The sequence below is a fragment of the Pseudorasbora parva genome, chromosome 18, assembly GCF_024679245.1.
Source record: "Pseudorasbora parva isolate DD20220531a chromosome 18, ASM2467924v1, whole genome shotgun sequence".
Lineage (NCBI taxonomy): Eukaryota > Metazoa > Chordata > Actinopteri > Cypriniformes > Gobionidae > Pseudorasbora > Pseudorasbora parva.
The window spans coordinates 23,694,495-23,718,756 of NC_090189.1; the positions used below are offsets into that span (position 1 = coordinate 23,694,495).

Consider the following 24,262-nt stretch of genomic DNA (forward strand, 5'->3'; position numbering starts at 1 on the left):
CAATGGCAAGTGTCTGCTGTCGCTACAAACATTTCCATGTTACGTTCAGCAGTAAAAACTTTACACTAAATAGGTCAGTGTGTTCTAATAGTTTGCTTATACGACTACTAACAGCACAAGAACATGTATTGGCAGATATGATTTAGTGCCTAACATTTGAATTCGCAGACTGTAGCTTAATCGTTGCATATAAATGAGCATTATGCGCTTTCTTACTGCGATAAAAGGGGGGGAAAGTCCGCAGTAACACTTTGCAGCACGCTGACCTTGATCGAGTTGTCCCCTGGCTCATACATTGTGTCAGCGCGTGAGATTTTACCTCGGACTCTAGTAGGCTACTCGGCATGTCGCATTACCGGTACGAGCCTTACAGTCTGGAAACAAACTACCTCAAGTGCGACAGATCTGCTTTGCATTCGCGTATTCGAGGCATTTCACGTCGTCACTGACGTAATGCAATTGGTAAAAGAACGTAGTAATTTAATTTGGCTTTTAAAAGTCTGTGTGCACTGTTTGAAGCAGACTTGGAGGCTATATGTTGTCAAATGTAATCAAAAGATGTACTATTCATGTAGGCTGCGTATTAGTTTCCCACATTAAAAAGTTAAAGAAATAGTTTTTATTCTGGAATATAACTTTAAATGCTTTAGAAATCAGATTAAATTGATACACCCTTACAATATATGAAAGTCACCATGCAATCAAAATGGACAATTCCTATATTTTCTATGCAATATTGCAGTATTTATTAAATGATTTATCCATTTTATTTATTCCTGTACCCTAACTTCACTGGCATCTCTTCTCTGATGACGTCTTTACAGGCTTGAGGGAGGGGCAAACCTGCCACTCACATGAGATCATAGCAAACCACAAAGATCACACGATTCAAACAGTTCCCGATGGACAAAATCAAGTCCCATCCTACAATTTTTTTGGGGTTTGTGAAGTTATTTAATTCAGTACGGAGGCCCACACATGCATGAAAAAAGTAAATTGTGCGAATGATTTAGTAATTCGTTCCCTCGATTTATAAATCATGGGCACAATTTACTATTTCGTTCCCTCGATTTGATAAATCATGCGGACAAATTCCTACTTCGTTCCCTTGACTTGCTAAACTGCCCACATGATGTACTAATTAGTTTCCTTGATTTATAAATCATGTGCACGATTTAGCAAAACTATTTTTTTTCTGCATGCCATGTGCGGAGCTCTGTAAATTCATTTGTACGTCACAATAGGGAAGAAAAAACTACCGCAACTTCCGTTTGTTTGCGACTTGAAGACTCCAGTCATGTCAATAAAAGCTGATTTATTTTACATGGAGCCAGTTACCTTGTAGTTACCCTGATGTGACTAACCGAATCAATAACATCCTTGTTATTATAATTTTTTGGAATAATTAATGGTTGATTGCTAATAGCCATTTTATAGTAACTAAAATCTCTGAGATTCTGCATCCTGCCTTTAGTTGTCAGTATAAAGCCCAAAGTATACTTTTTTATGGCACAGTGGAACACATTGGGTGATGTCTCAATCAGCTCCCTAGTTCAGTAGACAATCTAGCTAACATAATTTATTTACAGCTGAAATGTTCCATGTAACAAGCAATGTATTTTAAATAGCATTACAAATAATGCCATAAAGATATCAACTCCTCTACTGTTATTCATAAATACCAGTAATGATGTTGTACAATGAATAAATAGTCATCAGTGTCTCATTGTGTAGTGGGCCAGCGTCCTTTACTGTCCTTACCAGTGGCCCGTATTCGTGAACACGATATACTGATTCACGAGCTCGGGAGCTATAGGGAACAGAATGTGAGACACACATTGCCTTTCAAAAGTACTCCACTTAATAGTGTACATGACTAAAACACACTAGTAAGATTCATCGTTGTCCTGTGTCTGCGCTATTTCTCTTTGAAAGTTATGAACAAATAAATACTAGACAGTTTTAACTTATTGTAGGTATCTCTAAACCTTTCATACGGTGCGTATGAGCTGTGAGCATAGAGTATGCAGGGTTAGAAAAGTTAGTTTGTATGTGTACAGTACGTACGTACTATGCGGAAGTCTTAAGGCTCAAATCCAAGATGACTGCCATATAATCAGTGTAACAAACAAATATTGCTGATTGCAACAATGTTAGTCTGACAAGCCAGACCCACATCAAGATGTCCGAAAATTTACCATTGGCAGGGCTCAATCTGAGGGGCGGGATAAACGTTTGTCTTTCAAACTCCGTCTGCGCACAATTGGATAGTGCTACAACCAACCAGAGCAATGTGAAGCGGAGCTCGTTGACAGATTAAACTTTCGCCATATCCGGTCGGCAAAACACTGAACACATCTTCTCCTTTTAAGAATGTGCCGTTCTTTTCTCAGAGAAAAGCTTAACTCCAAGTCTTCCAGAGTCGCGGCCAAAGCCGTTTCGAAAGACTGCCATTCGCCAGCTTCTGTGTTTACTAGTACCACGCAAGCGCAACTTTGCTGTCATTATGTTAAGCCCCGCCTACCGACTCTATACACGATGAGATTGGCCCGACCAGAGTTTGTTTTTTACAGCTCAGAAAGGTATTGAGTTACTAGACGAAACTCGCGGCAGATTCGATTTGCTGCCGCTAGGGTGCGTCTAGATTTCTAGGCTACAACAATGTTGCTTTATTCAAGGCTTGGACAAATTAACCATTTGGCGAGTCTCTAATACTTTAGCTTGAGGCAATAAAAAAAACACTTTTTTACAGTTACATTAAGTCTACTATAAAAAGTCTTTACTTAATGGTTGTGTATAGATTGAATATTTATTAAACCTGAAATTCCGGTTGACCGCTAGGTCCCTCTTGGATATGATTTGGGAATCTATTTTCTTAAGAAGTTGTAATCCAGTTTAGCAGTCAACCTTTGAATTGTCAAGGCTCGCTGAACAAGGTCACCTTTTGAAGTCTGCTCTGACATTCTTTGCTCTACAGTTGCATGTATGCATACTGTTGTCGAAGTTCAAAGGCTAACATACAGTATCTGTGATTTATATGCTGAGAATTAGATTTACACAGTCAATTTTAGATTAGAAATCAGTAGATCACTGCTACTATGCTTTCATTTTACACACGGCACCACCTGCCATCTATACGGACTGCTGAATGGTACATTTTAGTAATGATATTGCAATATCTTTGAAGCTTTAACAAAGCTAAATTATATTTAATTCATACAGTGAAGACTATGCAGTGTTTATTATTCAATTTCTGGACCTGGAAACTGTTAGAATTGCCTGGGGAAAAAAACATAGGCTAAAGCACTTTATTTAATTTGTGTCTTTGTTCTATTGTGCTTGTATTTTGAAACTGTTTTCATAGCGCAATATATTGCAGATTTTTTTTTTTTCAATATCATGCAGCTCTAATACTGACTACTGTGACTAGTTTAAGAATAGGTCTAACTCTGAAAAGTAGAGCTGATCCTAACTAGTATACCTCAAAAAATAAATCAGTAACCTCAAGGGACCAAAAAAAAAAAAAAAAAAAAACACAAGTAGAAATCTTTAACTAATGTGCATTGAAGTCTAACAGAACATCTTCACTTTTGTACTTTTACAATATGTGACAGTCATTCCGTTAATTTAATAAAACATTATTAATGAAAGAGAAAATGTATTATTTTGTATTCGTAGGGCACACACTGTCTGTTGTCTCTTAATATAATGTAAAAAAAAAAAAAACGAAAGTTAAAGTCTATGAATACATTTTGGTCTCAGAGTTTTCTGTAAGATAACTTTACCCACTCGGTTTATTCTCCTCTCAATGTCTCCCTCTAAAAATCTCAGATATAACTGGACCAAAATCCCTGTGACATTGTTATCAATGCACATTTAGTATCTGAGAATATTCTAGTTTTAGTTAATTATAATAACTAATTACCCATATCTCTTTTGTACTTTAAACTTGCTAAATCAGCTGTGAAGCACATTGTCCTTCACATGTATTTGCTGTCACACACAGAGCCCTTTTGGAGTTACTGTGCCTGTCCTTCAAACCCCTCCAGTGACTTTGACCTTTGGAATGTGTCAGAGCGGATGGGGGAGGGGGAATGTGTGTGCAGAAATCATATGAGAGTATCCAAGTGTCCGAATGCGTGCTAAGATTAAGTGAATGACCGTGAGCAAGACCAGAGAACGTTTGTATGCGAGAAAGACAAAGAAATGGTTTCTTCCTCAGTCAGCATTTTGTGCCTAATAGTGTAGGTGGTGAGGGGTAAAACATGGATACGGTGTAATAGACACACAGATTATTATAGGGTATAAATCGAGCTCTTATAAAGCCCTACAAGAGGTTTGTGACATTGTGTGACTTATTTTTTAAGCAAGAAACAAAGACGATAGAAATCACTATACAAGACCTAATGCCTCTGATTAAATCTGCCATGTTTGTTAGATATCTGCCATGCTTTTATGGGATGTTTCATTTAGTTTCGAAAGATGTGGTTAGATTTGGTTCAGACTAATGGTGGTTTTGGTTTTATTTAGCAATATGTGCATCTGCAATAGGGGAGTGTGGGGTACAACAGCAGGGTTAGTTGTAACGCACATAGTTTAAAACTTTTCACACATTCCAGGATGGCGAAACTGTGTGTATTTACTATTTGCCATAATTACTGAACATTTATTTAACGATAGCAAAAGTACATTTCTTACTTAAGTTTATTTTTTTAAGTTTTTTGTGTTTATTTAAAATAAGACAAATCTGATATTATTGTAATCTTATATCTGTTACTAAACAGTTGAGATTGTTCTTTAATGCGGCAGCAGAAGACTCGAGCCATGGCTGCACAGATACTAACGCTGTTACAATGAGCCCCTATTAGAACTACACTATTATATTATATTCTTTTATTAATTATTTTGAGAAACCTTCATAAAAGGGTGAATAAAGACTGGGACTCAATGTTCAGAAACTATTAATTATTATTATTATTTGAACTATGCTGTATAGCTGTATTTAGCAATGTGTTGTCAAAATCAAAACTTAGTATATTTTCAATTATTAAAAAATGCCATTATTTTATTTGAAAAAGTGAATAACTGTATTTTATTGACACAATATTTTAGTTTGTCTTGGATATTTTTTATATTAGACCAGATAACATTTTAAGCTGGCATATGGTGATGTTACAATGTACCCCACCTATGGGGCATGTTGTCACATTTCACCTCCATTCTTTCAGGGTAACACTGTATTAATGAATCAACCCTAAGTGGATTTACACAAACTGAGAAAGTCAAAAAGCGTTAGGTTGTGCCCTGCTCTCCCCTACATTTTGAGAGGACTTATGTTAAGCATAGATCTGTCGTGCATATTCAGTCTAATATATTTGTTGATGTAGCCTATAACTAATTTCCTCTTTTCTTGCCAGGGTTCCTGATACCCAGCTTGAACTGACCTGCAGTCTTCTGACACCAAGCTAAAGTGAGAAGATTTTCAGTATACGCAAAAAGACTAACAACCTTTGGCTTTGAGCAAAAGGTAAGATAACCCCCCCCCCCCCCCCCCCATTTTTAAAATACACTGATTATTTGAATGTTCATATACGTCTTAAGCATTTTATATATTACATATATTTTTAAGCAATCAAATGGGGATATAGCTGGGGATACCATAGTCCATAGCAGTAAGATTTTTAAAATACAGAGATCATCTATCACTGTATAATCCTACATGTTTGTTTAAGTTCAGACCTTTGAGTAGCTGATTTTCTCTTGCCCTTTTGTTTCTCATTACATCAAACTTATTAACATACTGCCTTGAGCTGAAGGAAAACAAACGACTTGCCTCAATGCCTCATTCTTTATAATGCTTTATAATGGAATAACCTGTCAGCAATGCTAACGTTTTTATTTATTTAAATTATCAATCATTATTACGTGATTATCTGAAATTAATATATTTTGTAAATGCCTGTGGCTGTGTGTGTGTGTTTGGCTGCTATGAGCAACTCTCCTCCCTCCTGAGGGGAGCCTATATGACTCATGACACGTTTGTCAGGGAGAAAGTGAAGTTCAAAGATGCGCATTGCTAACTAAACTACGCGTATTCGGGCATGTTTAAGGGAACACGGACGGAGATTTCTTTGTGCGAGTCAATGGAATAGCTATTTTAGGTAGGCTACTTACATGTTCCTCGATAGAGTTTGGCGGAGGTGGTGGGACATATTGAATGAGTAACGTTAGGTAAGTTAGCGAAAGCTAAGCTAGTTGATTCATATGAGTGTGAAGCAACACAGAACTGGAGTTTTAAACATTCCTAATTAAAAAGAGGAAAAATAATAATTCAAACGAGGATAAATTTGGATGAATTTAGACTTTGTAACGTTAAGCTTTACACACCAGACGTTTGATAGAGTAGCAAATATAGCAGAATATTGATAATTTTGCATTCAAAATTGGCTGTGAATTAATTATTTTTTAGTCATATTTTTAGTGAACCGTGCTGACTCGTTGGGTCTGAGTGGTTCTTTAGTGAACAACTCCGAATTCAGAGAATCAGCTATTTGATGCTGGAGTAGAGATTTGACTGACGGATCGAAAAGTAGATTGCTTTCAATTGTACTGTAACTGAAAATATATGTACTTGTTTGCAAACCATTATATCAACAAACAAACAAGCAATTTGGCTTTAATAAATAGCATTAAAACGTAGACTCAGCCAAGATGTATAAATTAATTGTAGAAAGAATGTTCGAGATTACTTTGTTTTCATGAGTTAAATCATAGTTGCAACAAACTGAACTGGGGCATATAAATTACGATAATACGCCTTATTTATGAAACATTAATATATATGGGTTTTACTGGAGTGATGTATGTAAAGCATGAAAATATGCCACGCCGTGATGACAGGAACCACGTGATTACGTAATAACGCGATGACGCAAAAGAGCGCTAATTCGTTTTGAAGTGAACTGAATGAACTGTTCGAAAGAGCCGACTCACGGAAATGTGTTGGACTCCACATCATTCTCCCCTTTTAAAGTCCACCATTTATATGTAACCTAATGAGCCGAATCGGAAATCACACATCGATGAGGTTCGCAATCTTCGCATGGTCTGCGGGACAAACGCTCGTGCGTGGTAACGGTGGTTGGCACCACATGATCCGTTTGCACTTTTTCCATTGTAGTCTGTCATTTTCATGTGTTGAACAGGAACGTTTCTCCAAATCCGGTTCGATCAATTTGATGAGGGATTTGCAGATCTCAGCTTGTCCTCGCTGTGAGCGATTGGATCATTTACCTCCTGTGAACCGGCGCGTGGCGTGTCCTCACTGCAGCCACGTGATCGGGTTCTGTCGGGTGCTCTCAAAAGCATTGCGAAATAATCTTTGAACAGGGCAAACTTAAATAATGAGACCATGTGTCATTTAAGCGCCATTACTGTTGATTTGCTTCACATATCTTATATATTTATCATATAAATTAATATTATGTTGGTATGGGGATATGTTAATATGTGGTTGAGGCGGAATGAACATGTTTGGCAGATAGTACAGTGGACTTGGAGGCATTGGGGCACTGTTACATTCTGCTCACTCCCCAAGTTGCAACACATCACACAAAACCAGGTGAAAGGGGAATAGTGTCTGTTTGCTATATTCACTAAGGACAAATGATGGTGGAAATGTAGTTTTTGACCATTATCCGAGTGGAGAGTTTATAATCATGATGCAAGTCTGTATATGTGCGTTAACCTATGTATATATATCAGAAAATATATGACTAGCAGCTCAATCAGAAAGTCCACAAGTCCCAGTAAGTATTGCTCCAGTAATCATGAGGAGCTGGTTGTGTTCCCTACTTGGCAGTCGTTCTGCATCTTGGGTCATTTTCTTTTGTGCTAATGTAATAGACCCTTTTTCATTTTCGCTAAATGCATAAAATGGCAAGATCTGGCATCATAGGTCAGTTTGTCCCTGAGGGGGGTTTATAAACTGTAGGTGCCTTGGAGAGGTTAAGAGTGTAGGGCATCTTTTGTGGGTGTATAATTAGGCGATTTGTTCCCTCTCCTGGATTAATAACCCTAATCTGGTGTGGACAGAGGCCATGGCACTGGGATTATGGACAGATTTGTGCAGAATTCTGTCATGTGCATATGTGTGTTCTGCTCACTAGGAGAAGCCTTGTAAAGCATTTTCATCAATGTGAATGGCAAGTTACCTGTAGATCTTGTGTTTGAATGGCTTTGCATATACCATTAATTTTGATTTGTTAATATTGTGTATTCATATTCGTTAAATTGCTCTGATAATACATGCATGCACTATTTTGCAAGCAGAGTGAAATTTTAAGATTAACCATGTCTAAATGTATTTCATGCATAGGGTTGCTGTTGTGTGTATAGGTGAGTGGGAAGCTGAAAATAGAGTTCAGAGTCTTCCCAACATAACACTGCTTGCGAATGAGGACATATAGGTGCTTGTTTAACTGCACTCGAATGCTGTGTGCTTGCTCAGCATGCACCTGCATGTTAACCAAATGAAAAGAAGAGCTAGGATTACTGCAAAACAAACAGTAGTCCCTTCATATGTTTGCCATTTATTGCTTATTTTAAAAATTCTTGTTTTAAAGGAGACTTGTGATGCATTTACATTGTAAGGCCTACTGCACATACAATATTTAGACAGACATTGGATTTTTTTTATCCTTCCTGTATACGTTTACTTAAGACAATCTGATTGTGTTTGCATTAATGACCTGCCAAGATGCCCTAGGCTGACAACCGCACAGTCTTGAGTAAGTTTAGTTGTTAGTATTAGGTTTATTATGGAGAGTATTTCTCATATTGAAGGGAGGTGGTTGTTCTCAGTAACAGTAACTTTTATTATTTGCACACTTAAACCAATTTCCAGTGTTTTGTCCTACATTTTATAAGGCATTTTTTATGCTAACCGTATCAAATGTCATGTGTTGTCAAATACAGTCTTGTTCAAAATAATAGCAGTACAATGTGACTAACCAGAATAATCAAGGTTTTTAGTATATTTTGTATTGCTACGTGGCAAACAAGTTACCAGTAGGTTCAGTAGATTGTCAGAAAATAAACAAGACCCAGCATTCATGATATGCACGCTCTTAAGGCTGTGCAATTGGGCAATTAGATGAAAGGGGTGTGTTCAAAAAAATAGCAGTGTCTACCTTTGACTGTACAAACTCAAAACTATTTTGTACAAACATTTTTTTTTTCTGGGATTTAGCAATCCTGTGAATCACTAAACTAATATTTAGTTGTATGACCACAGTTTTTTAAAACTGCTTGACATCTGTGTGGCATGGGGTCAACCAACTTGTGGCACCTCTCAGCTGTTATTCCACTCCATGATTCTTTAACAACATTCCACAATTCATTCACATTTCTTGGTTTTGCTTCAGAAACAGCATTTTTGATATCACCCCACAAGTTCTCAATTGGATTAAGGTCTGGAGATTGGGGTGGCCACTCCATAACATTAATTTTGTTGGTTTGGAACCAAGACTTTGCCCGTTTACTAGTGTGTTTTGGGTCATTGTCTTGTTGAAACAACCGTTTCAAGGGCATGTCCTCTTCAGCATAGGGCAACATGACCTCTTCAAGTATCTTAACATATGCAAACTGATCCATGATCCCTGGTATGCGATAAATAGGCCCAACACCATAGTAGGAGAAACATGCCCATATCATGATGCTTGCACCTCCATGCTTCACTGTCTTCACTGTGTACTGTGGCTTGAATTCAGAGTTTGGGGGTCGTCTCACAAACTGCCTGTGGCCCTTGGACCCAAAAAGAACAATTTTACTCTCATCAGTCCACAAAATGTTCCTCCATTTCTCTTTAGGCCAGTTGATGTGTTCTTTGGCAAATTGTAACCTCTTCTGCACATGCCTTTTTTTAACAGAGGGACTTTGCGGGGGATTCTTGAAAATAGATTAGCTTCACACAGACGAGTAATGTTAATTTCTTAGTTACTGTTTAATAACATTACAATCAAATCAAAATAACTTTTTATGGACCTAAGATAAAACTAACAATGATCAGTATTTCTCAACTAACATTACCAAAAACATTGTACTTTCTGTACCAAATGTAGCTATTGCTCAATCTTAGTTAATGCATTAAATAATGAGACCTTATTTGTTAGCCTACCTGTTGTTCTTTATAGCCTAATTCTTTTGCACTTTAATCTGTTTGAAAATTGTACTTTTACAGCTCTGAAAAAAAATCAGTCTTAACATTGATTTCTCATTGTTTCTCAATGTTAAGTGGTCTCTTAATTTTTTTCCAGAGCAGTATATATTTTTGGTGCACAATTGTAAACATTCAATTGTTATTACAAAAATACTTCTGTTACTGTTATGCTATGGCAACACTTTTTTTTTTTTGCAACTTATTTCAATATCGTGATAATATCGTATATCGTGATAACCTCAGCAATTAATCGCAACATGAAAAATTTATATCGGCACATATTTATAAGGCAAAGAAAACTGATGTTATTGGGGAAAAATGTATCAATGCTACCAGTTATACTGTGATGAAGATGAATTTCGTATAAGATTTTTAACATATACTGCGTTTTGCATGTAAGAGTTTCCATGATGAAAGCATTGTTGATTAGAAGTAGCTAAAGCTAACTTAGTTGTAAAAAAAGTTCCTGGATGCGGTGTACTAGCTTTTACACATGCATTTTGTTATCTAACGTTACATTTTGTGAAATTCAACACGACAGCGATCAACTTGAGCTAAGCATATTGAGTATTTATCTAATATGTAGATAAAGGCTAAGTGTATAAAATTGTAACTTTCTGCTATGTAATGTTGTTAGCTATATTAGGCAGCTTCATGTGCTAGTGATACATGCTTCATGAAAACATAAGCCAAAATAATGTATAATCAAAATGAAAGATTACCTGTCCAGCAGAAATAGAGCCAGCAAGGAGTCATTTTTTTAGCCCTTTTGAGGTCCCTCAGTTCTCGACATCGTTGAAAAGCCACACTGATATTTACTCGCGTTTGATTTCTTTGTTTATCCAAATACTTTTTTGCATTGCCTTTTTTAGTACTGCCTTCTTTTTTTTGCCTTTTTTTTACCCTGGTTGTTCTGTGACGTACATGCATGACTTCATTTTGAATCTGCTGATTAACCTTCAGGATTCAGATGTAGTAATTCCCATGCAATCATTTTGATGTTGGTCGGACTGAGATTTGGATATCAGATATGTATCAGATTTAAAGGCACATTTGAAAGGGACCCAAATCAGATGTGGGAGCATTTGGCCTTAACCTCAGCAAGATGATGATGATGATGATGATGATGATGATGAAGTTAAAATTAAAAGGTCCCTCTTTTCCTCATTTCTCACATTTTTCTCTACAGGTATCATGTCTTCCAGAGAGCGACGCTCCGACATGTACATAAAGGCTGAACCCAGCAGTCCTGAGGGAGGAGGCGGCGGCGGTGGAAGGACCAGCCCGGGAGGAGCGTCCTCAGACTCCTCTCAGAGTGCAGGAGGGGGTTCCAGAGGAGAAGGCGCTGGCCGCTACTCTCCGCCCCTTTACACACCTGCTCTACGTTGCCATTTTAAGGAGGAAGGTGCGGATGGAGCCGAGGAGGGCTCTACCGGCAGCGGGGGAGGCCGCTGCAAGTATGCACTAAGCACGCTTCCCAAAAGGCTGTGCCTGGTGTGTGGAGATGTGGCATCTGGCTACCACTATGGAGTGGCTTCATGTGAAGCCTGTAAGGCTTTCTTCAAAAGAACCATACAGGGTGAGCATGTCATACTGTGTAACAGATTCACTTGTCTTTACAGATAACTTGTAAGTAAGCCAAGTCTAGTTGTCTGAATCAGTGTTTCCTGCCCCTCTGAGAGCCACCGCTGTGTCAGCCTCTCTGAAAAATAAGTCATTTTTATCCAGAATTGAATGCGATGACAGATTTTTTTTTCTTGTTCCTTAAAATAATACCAAGACAGCATGTATATCTATTGTGATTTCTGTTGTTTTCATTAGATGTGCACAATAAGCACATAGCATAAGTATAAACCAATTTAAAAACGAATGATCCGGCTTATCCGGCTCTTTTGAGCTCTCCTTTGAATGAATTGCTTAAAAAGACAGGTTAACATTTTGAATCACTTTATTCAATCCTTCGTTTAATGGATTCACATTGAATCCATTTGCTGAACAGAAACTTTTTACTTTCAGTCATGTCTGACTCAAAGTAAGAGAGAGCTCTCTATCATTGTAATTGTTCATTTTCCCATGATGCAGCATTTAAAGGAACTGTATGTAAGAAATGTATTTCAATTAATCATAAAATAGCCCTGATATGTCACTAGACATTAAGAAATCATGATCATTTCAAATACTTATATCACTGAAAACAGTAGTCCGGCCAGAATATTGTCATTTAAAAGTTGTTTTTGCAGCCCTCAACTGATGTTGATGTTGACATGTTGTGTTTTGGCCTGAAGCACCACCGTCCACCTATCGACCAATCACAAAGTCAGTAGTGTTTTGGCATCCAGGTTGCCAGCTCTGTTCTAGTTACCACAGCTCCAGCAACAAACGTTCCTGCTGGATTTTTACACCTTTTGGATGATGCATAATATATACTGGCGAGTAGATGAGCCAAGAATGTGAACGCAACACATTTTCTTTGTAATGTTTTTTGATGGAAAAACACTTAACAAGAAACAATTAATTGTTCATTTGCTTGCCTGTACAAAGTATGCATAATCAATAAGGTGTATATTGAATTTGGTTCAATCGGTCTTACTGCATTAGAACTTGACTGGCAGGAAATGGAGAAGAGCCACACAATATTCATATCATTTGATAGATCTCCTCATACTGAACAATTTTGCCTCAAGAACCACTAAAAGCGTTCATTAAATATTTTACAATTATGTTTAAAAAAAAATTTTTTTCACAAATTATGTTCCTAGGTTTTTCGCTCAATCACAATAAAACTAATGCAGCGCAATTCTCCAGACTCTCTAGTCTAGATCAATATTTACCAAATTTAAACGTTACCCTTTGGATAGATATAATAGGGTAATTTATAGAATGGGTGTGGTCAAGTATATGCAAAAGCCTAAAATTCTATATGAAAATGTGGTGATTTTACTAAGGTTTGCACTCATCAGTTTATTTTTGAGAGATTATATTGACAATATTTTTGCCATTTATTTCCCGGCCAAAAAGCATGTCTTAAACCAGACTCTAATTTGCATTGTTCATTAAGAAAATGATATGTCTGCCATTTGCGGGTTATTTATTTATTTATGTTTTTATTTTTTTAGAATTGCGCTCTCAAACTAATTTGCCATGTTTAGTCAATCTGGACCTTATTATCATTACTGACTGGTTGTTCATATGACATAGTTACCTATATACTTTTTTTTGGTAGTATTAAAGACTATAATTTTAATAATTAAAAAAAAATATAATGGATTTTTATTGTTTATAAATATATAATATTTTTTATGAATAGCAGGTGGCTTCTTGCTACAAAGACATAATTTTGTAGGGAAATTGCTTTGAACTCTTTGTCTTCACCTCCATCCAACAGGCAATATTGAGTACAGCTGTCCTGCCTCTAATGAATGTGAGATCACCAAACGCCGCAGGAAGGCCTGTCAGGCATGTCGTTTCACCAAGTGCCTCAAAGTAGGCATGCTCAAAGAAGGTGAGGTGGCACCTGGCCAGCACAACTAGTCCTCTCTCTTACGATACTTGAGGAGCTCACAGTACGTTGTGGTCGACAGGCTTTGCCAATGCCCTAATCCTCTTTCTGTGTTTGGTGTGTGCGTTTGGTGTAGGAGTCCGCCTGGACCGAGTCAGAGGAGGACGGCAGAAGTACAAGAGACGCCCAGAGGTGGAGAATGCCACGTACCAGAGTGCACCGATACCTTTAAGAAAAGAGGGAGAGAAGGGTAATAAAATATCATTTATTTTTTAATTTATTATTTTATATATTTATTTAGTTAATTTTATATTTAAAAAATATTTGAAAAGACAATCTCATTGCTTGCAATTCCTGCCACATGTTGTATTTTTGTACATTTGATAAATAAACTTTGGCTTGGATTGATTATTCAGCTGAGTAATGTTTGGTTTTTTTTCTCTCAGGCTCATCCAGCATCATTGTGTCTCATCTGCTGGTGGCGGAGCCAGAAAAGCTGTTTGCTATGCCAGACCCCCTGCAGCCTGACACGGCCCAGCGGACGCTCACCACTCTCTGTGATCTGGCCGACCGGGAACTAGTTGTCATCATCGGCTGGGCCAAGCACATTCCTGGTAAGTGAGAGCAAGAAGAGGAACAGCAAGATGGTTGGCAAGGAGACCGTGTCAAGGAAGCGGTTCTGGTGTCTAGCTACAAGTTACTCACTCTCCTGTTACTTAAATTAACCTAAAGTAAAACTACCTCATAGTTATGCCTGTCTCAACCTTTGTCGACATGATTCACTGTGTGATTCATATTTCACATAAAACTGGAAAGTACTTTCTGGATCTGGTAAGCTCTTATTTGATTAACTGTAAATATGAACCAAGGCTTTTTTTCCCCCAAGAATATAGTATAATAGTACTAATTTTAGTAGTAGAGGTCCCCTGCAATCTGTGCCAAGAGTAGCAGACATCCTCTTTCGAAATATCCTCTTTTTCTCTGTGGTAAAAATAAAATAAAATTCTGTTAACACTTTACAATATGGCCTCATTAGTTAACATTAGTTAAAGTATTAACTATCATAAACTAACAATGAGCAAAACATTTGTTACAGTATGAGTTAAACTTTATTTAATACAAATACAGTCATTGATTTGTTTATGTTAGTTCACGGTGTATTAATTAATGTTAACAAATGCAGCTTTAAATTTTAATAATGTATTAGTAAATGTTGACATTAACATTTAATAAGATTATTAAATGCTGTAAAAGTATTTTTTATTGTTTGTTCGTGTTAACTAATGAAACCTTATTGTAAAGTGTTAACTAAATTCTTGATCTACTGATTTTACTGAGAAAAGTGTTACTTGCTAGCCAAATACCACTAATATATTTGGAGTTTGGAAGGAGAGCAAATCAGATGCCAATAGACCTTATTCAGAGTGGCGCTGAGACTCATGCCTAGTTCAGACTGCACGATTTTCAAACTCGTCAGGTCACTGCTCTTTTCACACTGCATGACTATCTGGGGTAGTATTCAGTCAATGCTGTGTTTACACTGACCGATGTATCGGCGACAGAGGGGTTCACACAAGAGGAAGAAGCGCCGACAACTCTCTCTGGTGTGCAAACTACATTTCCCAACTAAATACATGTGCGATGTGACAAGTAAACAACGCGAGATCACGTGCGTCAGACCGGAGATCTCGCGCGAAACTTGCAATTGTTATTATAAATTATAAAATGCAGAAAGTTTGCTCCAAATAGTCCGTGCTGATTTGTGGAGAAAAAGAAAAAAGATTATGGTGGAGGAAATTGTTGGAGAGACAGAGGGAGCCAGGATTGTGTTCTGCAAGGAGAGTTTGAGGTAAATAAATAATTTTGTAATGTGCTGCAAATGTTTGTGCTTTCTTTCTGTTTGATAGAATTGTAAATATATCTATTAAAATACTGATATTTTATAACTCCTCCCTGACCCTCCCGCTGCCCTGTATCTCACTCTCCCATTGGCTGTCGGTCATCGCTGGTGTAATTTTCAGTCAGAACACATTTCACACAGCAGGAGTTTGAATCGCAGACAGATCCAGATATTTAGAATGACAAATATCTCTCGGGTATCGGCAACTCGTCGACGGAATTCTCTCTGATCGCGTCTTTGATCGTTCACTCTGCGATTGTCACTCGTGCGCATGAGCCGATTTGCCTATGAATTTGGGCATTTGTCTGCGATTTCGCAAAACCTGTCTGCGAGTCAAAATCTGGGCTAAAATCGGGCAGTGTGAACTCGGCATTTGTGTTTTCAATGGTATCCACTATATAAAGCTCCTAGATCACTTATAATTTTCCACAACTCGTGTTGTCTGAAGGTTTTTGTCAACTGAAATTTCTTCAAAAGATTCCACAATTTTTGGCCATTCTTCTAGAAGCGTATTTGTGAGACACTGATGTTGGACTAGAAGGCCTGGCTCGCAGTTTCCGCTCTAATTCATCCCAAAGGTGTTCTATCAGGTTGAGGTCTGGACTCTGGCCAGTCAGGTTCCTCCACACCAAACTTGCTCATCCATGTCTTAATGGACTTTGCTTTGTGCACCGGTGCGCAGTCAGGTTTAAACAGGAAGGGGCATTCCCCAAACGGTTCCCACAAAGTTGGGAGCATGAAATGGCTTGGCTTGGTATGCTGAAGCATTAAGTGTTCCTTTCACTGGAACTAATTTTTTATTTTTATTTTTATGTGGCCTACCATTTTTTTGCTGAGTTTCTATTGTTACCATAGAATATTTAACAATGAGGAAATTTCACAAAGGGACTTGCTGCACAGGTGAAAACCTATCACGGTACAATGCTTGAATTCACTGAGCTCCTGAGAGTGACCCATTCTTTTACAAATGTTCGTAGAAGTGTCTGCATGGCCACTTGACCATGAAAGTGATTGGAACACCTGAATTCTGATTTCAATTTAGGGGGTGTCCCAATACTTTTTTGCAATATAGTGTTTTTTGCATTGTTTCTTCAGCAGATTAATTCAAAAACACATTAAACATCCGTAAAGCCTAGTGCCCACTGAAGAGATGTATGTCTATCCCTCACAGCCTAGCTTTATTTCCCTTTAAAAGATAGCGCTGTTGTGAATAAGGTCTATGTGCTGACAACAGGCTAACATTTCAGGAGGCTTTGACAATGCCAGCTAGAAAACAGTTAGAAGCTTGTTAATCAATGATATTTGATGGTTCTCAAGTTTCTGCACTGCTGGGAAGTGCCGATCAATCTCACCTGTCTGCAGAGAACAGGTGCCTAAAGAAAGATTTTAATTGAAGGGAACTGAAGCAGGTGAGTCAGTGCTCCAGTCAGAATGTGGAAGACTTTTCTCCTAATTGCTGTCCGAGCTCAGTCTTGTAAGGAGCCATTTCAACCGCCTTTGTCAGTCTCTGGCTATTTTCAAGACATCCAATTTTAGAGCACTATTGTGAGTGTCCACTCTGTACTCATCATCAATAACTCCCGTCCTGCTCTCCTCACATCGCTTGTTGTGCGTGTCCACTAGATCTGAGATGAGCAGACCTTTCTTAGTCTCTGTAGGAGGTGAGCAGCTGGCTTATTGTGGGATTGACCGCGCTGATAGTGTCCAAAATCTGAGAAATGTTTTATGCACTTCGTGCTGTTTCTATGAGCTAAAGCTGTACATCTGTCATAAGCTTTTCATAATTTACCAACAGTGCTGGAATTTCACTTCATTACATATTACTATATTGAATTCATATTTCAAAAGCAGTTTCTCACAATCTCAGTGCCACTTTCTATACCAAAGCAAAATAGATTAAAGTTAAATATTAAAAATACATCCAATACTATTTAAAACATTATAACAGTTTTACTTAAAACAATGTCATGTAGCCTTTCTCAATTATGTAAATATAGCTTACATTTTTACAAAATTATTATTCAGTAAACAGTTAAGTGGTAAAAAAGTTTGATTAATATTACTGACACAATAGACTCTGGCAGGTTTTTTTGACAAACCTTTTTGCATTGATTTAAAGGTGCAGTTTGTTCATTTTAGCGGCGTCTAACAGTGAGGTTGCAAATTGCAACCACCCACCGCTCATCCCTCCCTTTCGCAGCACAAAGAGAAGCTATGGTGGCTGACACAGGACATGTCGTCGTACGAGACAATAGAGAGTAGCTAGCACTTTGTAGAGCAGTTAGTCCATTTAGGGCTACTGTAGAAACATGGCATTGTGAACCTGCGGTGGCATATGTAGATGGAAAGTGCTTATTCAAAGGAAATTAAAACATAACAGTATATTATGCAAGGTCTATATACACCACTGAAAAAAAACTATGTATATGGTGCATTTCTGTCAATAGATCCTCATAAATATTACACACTGCACCTTTAAGACGAACCATCTTTGTTTCTGGATTTTGAGCATTATTTTTGCACCATTGGACATGTTTTGTCAACCTCTCTCTTTTTCCTCCCTCATCTAGGCTTCCTCTCTCTGTCACTGGCTGACCAGATGTCCGTGCTGCAGTCGGTGTGGCTGGAGGTGTTGGTGTTGGGGGTGGCTTACCGCTCTCTCGGCTGTGAGGATGAGGTGGTGTTTGCTGAGGACTTTGTGCTGGATGAGGAGATGTCTCGTGTGGCCGGTCTGACCGAACTCAATGCTGCCATCAGCCAGCTCGCACGGCGTTTCAGGGCCCTGCAGCTGGACCGTGAGGAGTTTGTCATGCTCAAGGCCATCGCACTCACCAACTCAGGTGTGCTTCCTGTCCAAGATTTTCCTATTAATGACTCATTCATTCCGATTCTATTTTTGTTCCGACTGGTTACCCTCTGATCAAAACCCGCCTGACCTGACGTTGTCATCCAGTAATTAAAACCAGACCTGTTTCTGGTTTGTGTCGTAAATGTATCCGTCTTGTCACTATCTACTTGTACAAATTCTTCCCCCACTTAGAAGAACCCATGAAACTTTTGATTACTGTAAATAATAAATTCAACCCCCGTCTCTGCTTCACCCACAGAATCTGTATTTGTTATGCAAATACTGGGATTCGCATGCTTTGAATCTTGAACACACCCAAGACCTCTTCCTTACCCCTCACATATCTGTGTACATGCTAAACATTAACCCCCACCAGCAGACTCATCCATGGGTCAATGACATTTAGCACACAAGCCAACAGTTAATAATAAGCACAAAATTAATATGTATCAAATTTATTTAATTGTTCCATACCTGTATTCATTACTGCTTCTTGCAGTAATTCTCATAAAGCTGGGCATGCAGAATTTCTTCGATCATCACAAACTAAATATGACGGTCAAGCTCTTCATTTTAATATTATTATTATTTTTATTTTTTTTAGAAATTCATGCTTTTATTCAGAAAGGATGCAGTAAATTGCATCTTGCTGAGGTCAGGGTAGATTGATACATTCACATTAGACGAATGTTAAACTTCCAGATGATATTTCCAATAAGGAGGTGGGAAAAACCCAAATTCCAGTCTGTGATGAAGTGATTTAGAATAAGGTCATGCAGAATAAGACATTAATATATACTAATAAACAGCCAATATCCTAGTAATATGCATGCTAATAAGCACTAGTTAATAGTGAGAATTGGACCCTAAACTAAAGTGATACTGAATTTTTTTGTGCAAATTATTTTAGCTGTCTTTCACATAAATCTATTGTCTTTCTGGAGAATGGCTAATTTTATTTAGATATGAGGGTCTAAACCAGGAGTGTCCAAACTCGGTCCTGGAGGGCCACTGTCTTGCAGAATTTAGCTCCAGCTTGTCTCAACACACTTGCTGGAAGTTTCTAGTATACCTGGAAAGACCTGGTTAGCTGGTTCAGCTGTGTTTCATTGGGGTTGGAGCTAAACTCTGCAGGACAGCGGCCCTCCAGGAGCAGGATTGGACACCTCTGGTCTAAACACTCATCCTCCTCTTCTCCTCTCTTCAGATTCGGTGTACATTGAGGACATGGAGGCTGTGCAGAAGTTACGGGACCTGCTGCATCAGGCTCTTCTGGAGCTGGAGGTCCAGCGACGTCCTGACGACCCCCAGCGTGCCGGACGACTCCTCCTCACCCTGCCCCTCCTCAGGCAGACCGCTGGCCGGGCCCTCACCACCTTCTACAGCATCAAGACCCGAGGCGGGGTGCCTATGCACAAACTCTTCCTGGAGATGCTGGAGGCCATGATGGACTCACCCTAGACTAGAGAATAGACGACGGATGGATGAAGGATGAAGAACAAGGGCAAAAAAGTCTGCCCAGATTCTTTTTGTTTGCGCAAGGGCTACAAAAGCCAAGATAACTTTTTTTGGGTTGAATATGAAGAAGACGCTTTGTGTAGCTGTCCGCCAGTACTGGTCTTTCACGTCCAATCCTCATCCTTCATTTGATTTCATTGGGTACCACGTCAACAGGCTTGCGCCTGATCAAGACACACATCATATTTATATCAGTCAGTGTTAGGTAAACCGCAGACGTGTAACGTGTAATTCATTCTGTCACTTCATGGCCATCCTGATAAGTGTTTCTAGGAGCTAACCATTACTGTAAACTCAGAGATATTTACGTGCCAAGGGCGCCTACTGAGACTGCAGCAATATGAACTCTTGCCTGAATCATACGATTCAGCGATATCTCCTCCTCTACCGATAGTAGGCCACCGTAACAATCTCTATCACTACAGTTATAACCGAGTAAGCGTTCTTTCTTTTCTTAAATTGGTGCATCAAAGGCACTTGTGTAGAGTTAATGTCTTTTATAATGCACTCGCCATACTACAAGTGCTATCTTACTTTGTCCCGCTAGCTTTTTGTGGAATATGCAAAACATAAGTGAAGAGTTACTGGAGGAAAGACAAACTTCAGTTTACTGGTGTACACTGGTACTGCAAATATACTGCAACATCATATTACGGAAAGCAATATGAAAGACTTCATAACCTGTTTGATGTCAGCCATTTTTAAAAAACGAGAGGCTGCCCTGCCACGTCCTGCTTTGAAGCTAAATTTAGTAGTGGAGTTGTCGCGTAACAGACGTTTTTTTTTTAATTGTAGAAAATTTCCAAGAAAACCAAGCCGTCCTTTGTATAATAGCCAGTTGTTTTAAAAGATTAACATCATTGTTTTTGGATATGGATTGTGTGAACAGGAGACTATGGGTACTATAAATGCTGAACTGAACCAACAGTGCGTCTAAATCAGGGTAAACAGGGAGTTTTTCCTCCTGTAGGGCCACTACTGTCGTTTTGCTGTGATCATTTGTTTGGACGTCGTGGGACATTCTGTTGACGTCCTCGATTCTTCAGATGACACTGCTTTTGACCGATTGAGCCATTTGAAGTCAGTCAGTCGTTTGGAGACATTTCACATTCATTTAGAGGAAAGATCATATTCCTTATTGTAATCCTCCGTCTGAGGTTCATTCTGTGATATTCAAATTCAAACTAAAAGCCTCTGTGGTGCAGAGCAACATTAGATGCAAATTTAAAAGCCTCACGAGATGGGCTCAACCTGAGCCTTCGCTTCGAGACTCTGCCTTCGGTTCTTTTAAGATGTGTTTGCATAGTCTCCTCATAGTTGTTGGTTTGCAGACGCTTGTCTGGTATTATATGCAATCATACTCCGTTCAGAGTGCTACAACTCCGCTACCTTTTATTTATTCTACACATGTGAAAACAGGAGGAAGAATAGCCAGTTGCCATTTTGGCATCTTTACCAATTTAGGTTCTAAAAATGAAAACCACTGATGTACTGAGTCGGACCTCAGAGGTGAGACGCCACATTTTCAGGGTGATTTTCACTGTATGTTTGCAGCATTGATTGTATGAGCGCTCTGAAAGTGGTTCACTGCAAATAGCCGTGGATGGAAAGAATCTTTTCTTGATATTTATAATATTTTCAGCTCTAGTTTCAATCTGGGTTTTAGAGTTTTAGTCAAAAATACTAAGGAGACGTATTGTGATTCAGGCCTTTCACATGATGATATGAGTTGCTGTTGCTCATTCTGTGCTCATGGCATGATTTTAGTTTTTTGGTTTCCATATACACTATGAAGCTTGGCCTCAGGTTTGGTATTGAAATAAAGCAATTCATTTGGGAGATTGTTATAAAATGTCTGTTTTGTATTGAATTGGTTTTTTAGATTTTTGTGGTTGAAGTACTAACTTTTAAGACATATGAAAGCCAGTGGACATTATATTCCTGTGTCTTTTGACATTTTTGTTAAATATACTGTTGCAGGTTTCAGGCGCTAATATGTGTTGATCACTGCAACACTGCAACCGTTTTCCTTCTGTTATTTCTTTGAAATACTGCCAGTTTGGCTGTTAAGGGAATTGTGGGATATTTCAATAAACTCAATTTCATTTTTGATTCAATCTATATGCGTTTATCGAAGCTAAAATATATTTTCCCAAACATTTCAGTATGTTTTTTCTCTTATACACAGGAGTTAATGTCTCTCCTAAGTGGTTATTGGGATGTCTTGATTTATGTATATAACCATGAATGAGTGGGTCCATTCAAAGACAGCTGTAAAATATGTCAATGTTTGTGTCAATAATAACTAATATAATGATATTACAGTAGTGTTTTCATAATGGTAAGCGTTATATAAAGCCATTTTGTCTGTCAGAATTAGAACATAACATATGATTGAGAGATAAATTAAATTCATGGCTAGGTGTTTTTGTGTGTCTGTATATTTATGTAAATGAGCAATACCAGAATTTACCAAAATGTTTGTTTTCACATTTTTCTGTATATTCATATACTGTAAATCAAACCTCAACAGTAACACTAGTGACAACAGTCGATAGTAATAAGTACAGTAAAGAGCAAATCAATATTTGTATTCAAAAATATTGTATTTAAAAGATTAAAATCTATTTTTTACTCAATTTGCGGATGTTTATTAATATTATTGTTCTGGTATTTGTGTGGGTTGAAGTCAAATGATTGTAAATGTCTGTGCTTTTTTGTTTCCTTTTTGTAAAGCTCAGTGGTTCAGCAGTAGTAACTATTTCAACACTTTGTTCATATTGAATCACTGTGAAGAGAAAGCAAACACTAAAACAACAGGAAAAATAGAGGTATTTTAAAATATTGTCAGTGTCAATGTGTTTTGTAATAAATTAACACGCGTCATCAATTGTCATTGGATTTTTATGTCGTTTTGTCATTATCCTGTCTGTTCTTTCATGTGCTCGAAAAAAAAGGTCAGTTTGTAGATTCAAGGCTTAATTAACAGGAATGATATTCGGTGAGCATTCATGTAGTCTTTGGTTCATTCCATTGTTTTCGTGTTTTATGCAAATGGTCCCTGGTCATAGCTTTCATTGATATTCCCCATTTCTTGTAGTTACTTTAAAAGTATATTTAATATGACCGATTTTATACCATTACACAGACAATTCACTTATCTTTAAGTGGGTCTGACGGCGAAGTAGTACAAACTAAAATGGTAGTATTGGAGAAACATCACTCGCGCAACACCACTATCGGCCATAGGCACAGTATACTGTATACAGTATATGGTGATAATGCTGCCCCCAGTGGTTTTGCGCTGTATAACGCTAAACGACGACCAGCAGGGAAACAGCTCCATCATGAGGCCATTTTGGGTCAGAATTAGTGTGAAAAGGCCTGTTTTATTGATAAGATTCTGCATTAAATAAACCAGTAGACATACCAGCTTATACAAATACAAATACACATTTACGCTTAATGCATATGAGGCAGCGATGTAGATTTGATTGATGCTGAGTAAGTAATATATTTTATGTGCTTGCCACTGATATTGTGTGCATTTAAATTCTAGCCTTCAAACACATTTTGATGCTTTCCATTTGTATTAATCACATACCATAATTCTTTAGTAATAATACTGTACAATGCAAAAATATCCAGTGTTCTTAAGACATTGGAAATTAAAAACCGATAGTTTCAGCTGAGAAACGTCATTTAAAAAAAGTATTCCAGTAAATGTTGTTTTATCCTGAGGGAGACATTACAGATGACCAGGGTAAAAAAAATTGCAGTGCATATTGTGTTAAAGTATGCATATTGCACATTGATCTTTGATTTTTCATGATTTAGACAGATACCTCATCTAATGTGCAAATTTTTCTTTTCCCCACAAGCATTACAGGTGTCCACTGCATTTAAAAATTATTATTGCCCTGCTTGACCTGTGAGTAGCTACAACATTTTCCCACACACTCCTGTTTATTGTCAATATTTCATCATTCAAAGGTATTTGCCAAAAGTATTGGGACACCCCTCCAAATAATTGAATTCAGGCGTTTCAATCCCTTCCATGGGTGTATAAAAATCAAGCTCTAGTCATGCAGACTGCTTCTACAAACATTTATAAAAGAATGGGTCACTCTTTAGGCTAGTCACTCTCAGGAGCTCAGTGAATTCAAGCGTGGTACTGTGATAGGTTGCCACCTGTGCAATAAGTCAATTTGTGAAATATCCTCACTATTAAATATATTCCACGGTCAACTGTTAGTGGTATTATAACAAAGTAGAAGC

At 37.9% G+C, this 24,262-nt stretch overlaps 2 protein-coding genes across 11 annotated transcripts in view; one reads left to right on the forward strand and one right to left on the reverse strand.

Moving 5' to 3' along the window:
- LOC137046652 (hatching enzyme 1.2-like) overlaps positions 1-7,383 on the reverse strand; it is a 23,817-nt gene extending 16,434 nt beyond the window's left edge. For 2 of the 8 annotated variants that reach the window (XM_067423958.1, XM_067423957.1), the window contains exon 1: positions 7,294-7,383. In XM_067423958.1, coding sequence (XP_067280059.1) covers positions 7,294-7,368 — 75 coding nt within the window. In that variant the 5' untranslated portion in view covers positions 7,369-7,383. The other 6 variants (XM_067423963.1, XM_067423964.1, XM_067423961.1 and 3 more) reach the window with 6 other exon arrangements.
- The window catches only part of esrra (estrogen-related receptor alpha), a 23,472-nt gene extending 602 nt beyond the window's left edge, over positions 1-22,870 (forward strand). Inside the window, exons 2-8 of one of the 3 annotated variants that reach the window (XM_067423953.1) lie at positions 5,418-5,527; positions 11,409-11,798; positions 13,605-13,721; positions 13,855-13,968; positions 14,165-14,332; positions 18,189-18,458; positions 19,674-22,870. In XM_067423953.1, coding sequence (XP_067280054.1) covers positions 11,414-11,798; positions 13,605-13,721; positions 13,855-13,968; positions 14,165-14,332; positions 18,189-18,458; positions 19,674-19,927 — 1,308 coding nt within the window. In that variant the 5' untranslated portion in view covers positions 5,418-5,527; positions 11,409-11,413 and the 3' untranslated portion in view covers positions 19,928-22,870. Of the gene's footprint in view, positions 1-5,417; positions 5,528-6,025; positions 6,232-11,408; positions 11,799-13,604; positions 13,722-13,854; positions 13,969-14,164; positions 14,333-18,188; positions 18,459-19,673 lie in introns of those variants that run through there. The other 2 variants (XM_067423956.1, XM_067423955.1) reach the window with 2 other exon arrangements.
- The last annotated feature ends 1,392 nt before the right edge of the window (positions 22,871-24,262 follow it).